The sequence below is a fragment of the Canis lupus genome, chromosome 10, assembly GCF_003254725.2.
Source record: "Canis lupus dingo isolate Sandy chromosome 10, ASM325472v2, whole genome shotgun sequence".
Taxonomy (NCBI): domain Eukaryota; kingdom Metazoa; phylum Chordata; class Mammalia; order Carnivora; family Canidae; genus Canis; species Canis lupus.
Genome location: NC_064252.1, coordinates 1,990,922 through 2,000,334, shown reverse-complemented (window position 1 = coordinate 2,000,334; position 9,413 = coordinate 1,990,922). Strand labels below are relative to the sequence as shown.

Sequence of the window (9,413 nt, the reverse complement as noted above, 5' to 3'; positions counted from 1 at the left end):
TTTCATTTTCCTTCTGAACATACAGCTAAACTACCCCCCGAGTCTCTGCTGTGTTTAGCTGCAACTGTGTGACTGAGTTTTGTCCAACTGTGGGTGAAGTGATGTGCACCACTTTCAGGCCTGGCTCTATAAATGTTCTGTGTAATTATCCATGTTCTCTCTTGTCATTCCTTTGTAAACTCCATGGTTCAAAGTAGAAATCATAATATAGTTAGAAAACGTAACTGATTGATAATGGAAATACTGGTATATCAAAATATGTGGAAGCAATGAAAATAAAAGAAAAAAATCCAAATTTGATCAAGAGATAACTACTGATTTAAAGAAAACACAAAGAGGCAGGGTGCCTGGGGGACTGAGTCAGCTGGGTGACCGACTCTTGATTTCAGCTCAAGTCATGATGTCAGGGATTGTGAGATTGAGGCCCCTGCCGAGTGCCGGGTTCAGTGCAGAGTCTGCTTGTCCCTCTCTTTCTGCTCCTCTCTCTCTCTCAAATAAATAAATAAATAAATAAATAAATAAATAAATAAATAAATAAATAAGAAAACACAGAGGGCTTGAGAAACACATTAAAGACATCCTGAGGATGCAATCAGCAAAATCAGACTATGGAAAACAAGGGGGCAGTCATCTAGTTTCTTCAACAAATAAACTGTAAAGAAATAAAAAAAGTTGGTGGAACTGTCTGTAGATTAAAGGAGGTGTTTAAAGAGCTATAACAATCTAACAGAGTATATGGACCAAATGGACTTTTTTGGATTGCGATTCAAAAAAGCCAACCATAATTTTCTCATAAAATAATTATGAGATAGGGGCACCTGGGTAGCTCAGTTGGTTGAGGACCTGACTCTTGGAGATAGAGTCCCTCCTCCCCATTGGGAGGAAGCAGATTCCCCACTGAGCAGTGAGCCCAACGTGGGGATCAGTTGCAGGACCCTGAAATCATGACCTGAGCCGAAGGTAGATGCTTAACCTACTGGACTACCCCGTTGCCCCAATAAATAAATCTTTTTAAAAAATTATGAGTTAATCAGGAAAATGGGAAAATACTGAATATTTGATAATATTAAAAATTATCTTTTTAGTGTATCATGGTATGTGGTAATGTTCTTAAAGAGGCTTTATCTTTTAGATAAGTGTGGAGATACATTTCATATGTGGATGAAAAGATACGATGTCTGAGATTTGCCTCACCATAATCAATGAGTGGTAAGTGTAGTGCAGGGAGATAAGCAAGGGATGAATGAAATGGGTCTAGACATAATTGTTGAAGCTAAGTGATACAGAGGGAGTCATTATAATAGTTCTAACTTTATATATGTTTTGAATTTGTTTTGAATAAAATATTTTGTTTTATTTATTTTTTTAAGATTTTATTTATTTATTTGACACAGAGAGAGCACAAGCAGAGGGAGTGGCAGGCAGATGGAAAGGGAGAAACAGTTTCCCCTGCAGAGCTGGGATCCCAGCAGTTGGGGAGCCTGACGTGGGGCTGGATGGGCTCGATCCCAGGACCTTGGGATCATGACCTGAGCTGAAGGCAGATGGTTAACCAACTGAGCCACCCAGGTGCCCCTGTTTTATTTACTTTTAAGTTTACTTATGTATTTAGGTAATCTCTATACCTAGTAAGGAGCTCGAACTCATGACCCCAAGATCAAGAGCCACACACTCTGAGCCAGCCAGGCGCCCCAATAAAATATATTTTTTAAAGATTTTATTTATTCATGAGAGACACAGAGAGAAAGAGAGGCCAAGACACAGGCAGAGGGAGAAGCAGGCTCCATGGAGGGAGCCCGATGTGGGACTGGATCCTGCGTCTCCAGGGTCACGCCCTGGCCGGAAGGCGGCGCTAAACCACTGAGCCACCTGGGCTGCCCAATAAAATATATTTTTTAAAGATGTTATTTATTTATTTATGAGAGACAGAGACAGAGACAGAGAGACAGGCAGAGGGAGAAGCAGGCTCCATGCAGGGAGCCTGATGTGGGACCTGACCCTGGGACTCCAGGATCGCCCTGGGCCAAAGGCAGACGCCAAACTGCTGAGCCACCCAGGGATTCCCTCCTTCCCTCCTTCCCTCCTTCCTTCCCTAAAATATTTTTTGAAACAGCCTTTAAATAAGTACAATTTTTGCCCAGTAATTATACTCATATGGATATATTTACACATGCACACATGTACAATATAATAATCTTTTGTAATAACAAAAGATTAGGGAGAAATAATTTTAATCAAAACAGTGATGGTGGAAAAAATGATGGAATGTTCCTAAGTAAAATAATATGCAACCACAAAAACAAAGGAGAAAGTTCTACATATGCTGCTATTGAAAAGTCTCTAAGGGGAATATAATTCCTATTTACTAAGGGAAATAAAAACAAACTGATTAACAGTGATTTAATATCCTATATTTGCCTGTGAATGAAGGAAACGGTAAATAAGATTCTCTAGTCTTGTGAACCACAAAGAAAGGCTGGCAGGACACACAAAAAACAAAGAGCAAAGTTACCTGTAGGGATGGGAACTGAGCAAGTTGGAGAGAAGTTCAGGAGGGAGAATTTTCATTGTGCACCTTTTTATACTTGTCTTTTGAATCATTATTCAAAATAATGGAAGTATTATCCATTTTGGAAGTATATAAAGCATTCAAGGAGGCTCCTGGGTGGCTCAATTGGCTAAGCATCTGCCTTAGGCTCAGGTCATGATCCCAGGGTCCTGGGATGGAGCCCTGTGCCAGGCTCCCTGCTTCCCCTCCCCTCTGCTTATGAATGCACTCTTTCTCTCTCTCTCTCTCTTTCTCTCTCTCTCTCTCTTTCTTAAATAAATAAGTAAAATCTTAAAAAAATAAAAGTCATTTAAAAAAAGAATTCAAATACCCATAAAAACTTTGTGATACCTAAAGTGTTACTTGATGAGAAATTTATAAAGGATGATTATAAAATCGGAAAAGCCAAAAATGAATGAGCTAAGCCTTATTTCAAGAAGTTGAATTCAGGGATAGCTGAGTGACTCAGCAGTTAAGCATCTGCCTTTAGCTCAGGGCGTGATCCTGGAGTCCCAGGATCAAGTCCCACATCAGGCTCCCTGCATGGATCCTGCCCTCTCTCTGCCTCTTTCTTATGAATAAATAAATAAAATCTTTAACAACAACAACAAAAAGTTGAATCCAGTTATAAAATAAATCAAATAAATAAATAAATAAATAAATAAATAGGCAAACCAGCCTTGGGGGTATAATGTAGAGCAGAGTAAATATAGCTAATAATACTATATTATATATTTAAAAGGTGCTAAGAGAGTAGACCTTAAAATCCCATCACAAGAAAAAATTTGTAACTATGTGTAGTGATAAATATTGTAACTAGACTTGCTGTGGTGATCATTTCACAATGTATGAAAATATTGAATCATTATATTTTATGCCTGAAACTAATATATGTCAATTATATCTCAATTTAAAACGCATAAATAACATCAAATCAAGCTGCCAAAAAAAAAAAAAAAAAAGAAGGAAGTAAGATAAAGATTAGGGTGGAAATAATTCTAAAATTTGTATGTATGGAACCACAAAAGACCCTGAGTAGCCAAAGGAATCTTGACAAAAAAGAACAAAGCCGGATATGTCATGCTTCCTGCTCTCAAACTATATTGCAAAGCTGGTTTTTATGCCAATCAAAACAGTATTGGCATAAAAACAGACACAGAGATCAATGAAACAGAATATAGACCCCAGAAATAAAGTCACACATATATGGTCAATTAATTTATGACAAAGGAGCCAAGAATACACAATGGGGGTAGGACAGTCTCTTCAATAAATGGTGCTGGGATGGACAGCGACAAGCCAAAGAATGAAACTAGGGACACCTAGGTGGCTTGGGCAGTTGAGCATCTGACTCTTGGTTTCTGCTCAAGTCTTGGTCTCAGGGTTGTGGGATTGAGCCCCAAGTTGGGCTCCCCGCTCAGCATGGAGTCTGCCTGTCCCTCTCCTTTTGCTCCCTGCCACTCAAATAAATAAATAAATAAATAAATAAATAAATAAAATCTTTAAAAAAAAAAAAAAGAATGAAACTAGATCATTATCTTACACCATACACCAAAATTAACTCAAAATGGACTAAAGACTTGAATGTAAAACCTGAAATTATGAAACTTCTAGAAGAAAATATAGGCAATAAAAACTTGACATCAGTTATGATGTTGAAGTTTTGGATCTGACTCCAAAAGCAAAGGCAATAAAAGTAAAAATAAAGAAGCAGGACAATACCAAACTAAAAGGCTTCTGCACGGCAAAGGAAACCATCAACAAAATGAAAAGGCATCCTACTGAATGGTGAAAAAAATTGCAAATCATGGATCTAATAACGGGTGCTGAGCTAACAAATAAAAGTTATTTTACCAGCCAAAAAATAGGCTTATTCCAGCAATAGCAGAAAATTACAATTCAGAACAAGAAAGCTGTGGCAAAAACCATCTGCTAGTCCAACAAAGGAGAGAAATGTTATTTTATTGAGGAGGGAGTTGGGAGAGGTTGTTTTGAACAAAACTACATTGGAGAAAGGCAGGAGTTCAGGGTGATACTGGTTTCTCATTGGCTGAGTTGCTGGGGTCAGTTTCTTGTAGGAGAGGCAACTCACATCCTTTCCTGTTGGGTCCTGTAACTGATGATTTTTTCCTTGTTGGCATCTGTTGGGGGTCCTTAATGGAGGTTCTTAAGGTTGAGAGGTATGGCCTGAGAGCTCCCCCTTCTGGTCTCCCAACTCCATTTTAATAAAGTTTCCCTTGATTACTTTTCACATTTTCCCCTTTTGATCATGATCTTTCTCTAAAAGCATCACCGATAAAGAGTCAGGTTTTCTTTCTTTATTTAAAAAAAAAAGATTTTATTTATTTATTCATGAGAGACACAGAGAGAGAGGCAGAGACACAGGCAGAGAGAGAAGCAGGCTCCCTGCAGTGAGCCAGGTGTGGGATTCAGTCCCAGAACCCCAGGATCCCGACCTGAGCTGAAGGCAGACACTCAACCACTGAGCCACCCAGGTGTCCCCAGGTTTTCTTAATTTAGTGGCCTTTTGTCCTTCAGTGCCAGGAAGGGCCTTTCCTGCATGTCATGTCCCATGGTGGAGGGAAATTGTACAGATTGGAAACCTGCTGAGGTCACATTCAAGTAACAAGTAGGGGTAGGAGGGAGAATTCTCAGGCACTTCCCATCTATAGTCCTTTTAGATCACAAAAATTGGAAATCATCTCCTTATTGGGTACCCCATTTTTACAATGGTTTGACGCAACAAGTACAGACTCAAAATTAACACAATTCCATATTGTATGATGGTTCTAAACCAGGACCCTAGGACTGAAAGTAGCCAAATGAAAACATTTATTGGCACTTACTCTGACTTAGGGGATGAAAGGTCTCCCTACACAGGCAAACTTGGAGTCATGCATGCTTCCTGAAAGTCCCTGCTGAAAGTGGCCGTGAACACAGAATTGTGAATGTTGCGAGAGTGACTGAAAGAAATAACCAAGTGCATTTAGGGAGATACAGCATAGATATAAATATGAAGTAATAACTGATTAACTTTTTCCAAAACCACAAACTTTAAAGGTATTTTTAAAAAGATTTTATTTATTTATTCACAAGAGACACAGAGAAAGGCAGAGACACAGGCAGAGGAAGAAGCAGGCCCCATGCAGGGAGCCCGATGTGGGACTCAATCCCGGTTCCCAGGATCACATCCTGGGCTAAAGGCGGCACTAAACCGCTGAGCACCCAGGCTGCCCATTTCAAAGGTGTTTTAAACAGTATTGTTATCTCAAAACAACCAATTGGAGCCAAATGTGTTATCAAATAATACAGTCTATAAAGTTAAGTTCAGAAACCATGAATTTGGTTAAGAATCCAGAATCAACTAAATAGTTCAAGGTGAGGAGAAGAGACTTCTATAAATCCTGAACCTTCTAACTGGCCTGGTGCAGACATCTTAGAAAAGCTGTCTCAAGTCAGTTGTGGTCTGCTTCAATTCCAGAAAATCTTTATTTTCAGGTTGCCAGTGGATGTGCAGGTCTGGTCATGGTTTGATGGTGCTTTCTTTAGATATGTTATGCAAATCAGTCTATTCCCTGGAGCTTGATGGCACAAAGTTTGGTTAGCAGTACTTGAAAGGAGCCTTTCCAGTGAGGTTGAAAAGAGTCTTTTTGAAGGTATCTTTTCCTTTTTTTTTTAAAGATTGTATTTATTTATTCATGAGAGACACAGAGAGACACAGAGAGAGAGAGAGAGAGAAAGCAGAGATAGGCAGAGGGGAAAACAGGCTCCACGCAGGGAGCCCAACGCGGGACTCGATCCTGGGACTCCAGGATCACGCCCTGGGCTGAAGGCAGGCACCAAACCGCTGAGCCACCCAGGAATCCTGAAGGTATCTTTTCCAATGACAAAATCTCCAGGTTGCAAGGTGTGATGCTTAAGGTCTTTTGTCTCCTGGGAGTGTGCTGTGAAAAGAGTGCTCTATCAAAACATGGTTATTTTTTTTCAAAGCATAGTTATTTTTAAGAGAAGCAATTAGGCCTTTACAATATTAAAGTATATCTCTCTTTTTAAATTATTTTAAAAATGTATTTATTTGAGAAAGAGCATGAGCAGAAGAGAGAAGGAGAACTAGGCTCCTACTGAGCAGGAAGCCCAAGATGGGGCTTGATCCCCGGACTCTGGGATCATGACCTGAGCTAAAGGCATACACTTAACTGACTGAGCCACCCAGGTGCCCCTGAAGTATATCTCTTTTTATCAACTATGGGTCAAAGGAGGCAGAGGCCAAGTACATTGGAAATGCTGTGACCGTATCAGAGGCTGAGAGTCTAAAAATTCCAAAGAAGTTAGATCTGAGTTTTAGAAGAACCAACAGCAGTGCTTCCAGCCAAGGTATTTGGAGGGTCTCTGCAAATTTTGCCAGTTGGGTCTTAATAGCGTCATTAGTGTGTTCGACTAACCATGAGGATTGAAGATGGTGTATGCACAATGAAAGTGTCATAAACCCAGCCAAGCAGCGCAGACTCAGCAAAGCACCTGACCAGTAAAATGGATTCCCCAATCACTATGAAATTCTGGGGGGCTCCCCAAGTAGATAACACCTCATTGAACAGAATTTTAGTTACAAAAGAAGCTGTGGCCTGTGTAAAAGGGAAAACTTCAGTCCCATGAGAAAACATTCAAACTATGACTAAGCTATATTTATAACCATGAGAAGGGGAGGAACTGTATGAAATCCATTTGCAAAACCTCAAATGGTCCATAGGGTGGCTCAAAGTATCTGGAAGAAGGGTAAAAAAACAGTCTCCCTAGATGGTATTATGGACAGGTGGGACAAGCAAGGCAGACACATTTTATAGGTTTATTAATATTTTTTAAAGATTTATTTATTTAGGGAGCAGGAGCGCGGCGGGAACGCGGAGGGGGCGGCCGCCAAAAAAAAGAAAAAGATTTATTTATTTATTTATGATAGACAGAGAGAGAGAGAGAGAGAGAGAGAGAGAGAGAGAGAGAGAGACAGGAGGAGGGAGAAGCAGGCTCCATGCCGGAAGCCAGACGGGGGACTCGATTCCAGGACTCCAGGATCGCGCCCTGGGCCAAAGTCAGGCGCTAAACCGCTGAGCCACCCAGGGATCCCCCTTATTACTATTTTTGCACCGATATTAGCTCACTAATGCTGTCATTTTGTCAGTAAGCCAATGGTTTAATGTATGTACAGTGGTAACTAGTGGGAATTTTAGAATTCTGGTGGGGTCAGGTTGTTATTTGATCCAAATCCAAGTTCTCTCTTTCTATTGAGCCAATAGTTCTTAGATTCCCAATATTATTTTTCCTTTTCTGGGGCCAATCGTTGGGCATCTCTGGTCAGTTTTTCCAAGTTATCATTTAGAGAACATCCCTTTGGACCATGACAGAGGTTTGGCTATTGGCTTCCTTGAGAAGAGCATTTTTGGTAGAAATATCAGCAAGGTGGTTTCCCTTGGCCTCCAGGGATTTGAGTCTGGAATGCCCTGGAAGTTTAGTAATAGAGCAACTGCAAAGGCACCTAATAAATTTTGGACATAGAAAAAAAATTGGACATAGGGTCCATTTTTAATTTTACCCCCCATTGGAGGTAAGGAAACCTTATGCTTCTGTAACATTCCAAAATCATGAGCTACCCCAAAGGCGTACAGACAATGGTGATTGTACCCCTGGCTAAGGTATAAGCCCAAGTTAGGGCGCATACCTCAGCTTATTGAGCCAAAGTAGCCAGAGGGAAAGGTGCTGCCTGAATAACTTCAAAAGGAGCTACAGTAGCATGTGCGGCTTGATACTTACCATTTTCATCCTTTAAATAAGAGCCAGCAGTAAACCATGAAAAATCTGCTGTGGTGAGAGGAGTTTCCTGTAAATTGTCACAGGGAGTCCAAAGGTGATCTGTCAGCATTATCATTGGTGAAGGAGGGGAGAACAGCAGGGTTAAGCTTCTTGCAGCAAGAAAGCGCTCTGTGAGGGACCGTTGGCAGGAGGATGTCCCAGAAGGTGGGATGCTGGGTAGGGGGAAAATTCGGGAGGACCTCCACTGCATGGGGCACAAGGACGGTTAAAAGGGGTCCTGCGATGACTTCCTCAGGGGCCTTAACTGAAAGGACAGTGGCAGGAATGTCTGAAGCAAGGGGGATGTCGCTGAGCCGCAGGGCCCTGTGGCTGACTCTGGTGCCCTATGGAGCAATGATGGTCCCGTGTTTGGAGGTGAGTGCTCCAAGGGCATGCCCTTCCCTCTCACATACAAAGAAGAAAAAAGGGAACTGCTGACTAGGATGTCTGAGGGCGGGGGACTTGGTTAGACTTTTATTAAAGTCCCAAAAGCTATGTCATTCTGGTCTCCCCAAATAATAAAGTCAAGTTTGTCTCTTTTTTCTTTTTTTTTTTTTAGTAAAGTTTATGGAGCTTGAACTATAGGAGAAAAGTTTAGAATTCATTTTCAACAATAACCAGTCTAAGGAAATTTCATAACTGGTGCTTAGTTTGAGGTGTGGGGAAGTTCAGGATGTCATGAAGCCTACCTAGATCCAAATGTACTCCTTGTTTCAAGATTAGATGCCTTAAGTGTGGAACCTGAGTTTCAAGAAACTGTAATTTTTCTTTCCAGGCTTTATGTCCCTTTACGGCTAAAAGTTTTAACAGGTGGATGCTCTCTCCGTGAAGCGGTTGGAGAAGGGCAGCAGAGAAGCAAATAAATTTTATATCATTCAAATAAGCTTTTAAGGTTTGTAAAAGGCAAGCGCTGTCTGTGTGACCCCAGAGCATCACCACCCCGCTGTACTGCTGTTCTTCCCAAGTGGAAGCAAAGACTTACTGGCTATCCTTATCACTAGAATACTAAAACCTGAGCTACATA

General features: G+C 40.8%; 1 protein-coding gene across 1 annotated transcript in view; it reads left to right on the top strand.

The window, feature by feature from the left end:
- Nucleotides 1–1,164: 1,164 nt before the first annotated feature.
- Nucleotides 1,165–9,413, top strand: part of B4GALNT1 (beta-1,4-N-acetyl-galactosaminyltransferase 1) — a 33,419-nt gene continuing 25,170 nt past the window's right edge. Inside the window, exon 1 of the mRNA XM_025476832.3 lies at nt 1,165–1,209. Coding sequence (XP_025332617.1) covers nt 1,203–1,209 — 7 coding nt within the window. The 5' untranslated portion in view covers nt 1,165–1,202. The remainder of the gene's footprint in view (nt 1,210–9,413) is intronic.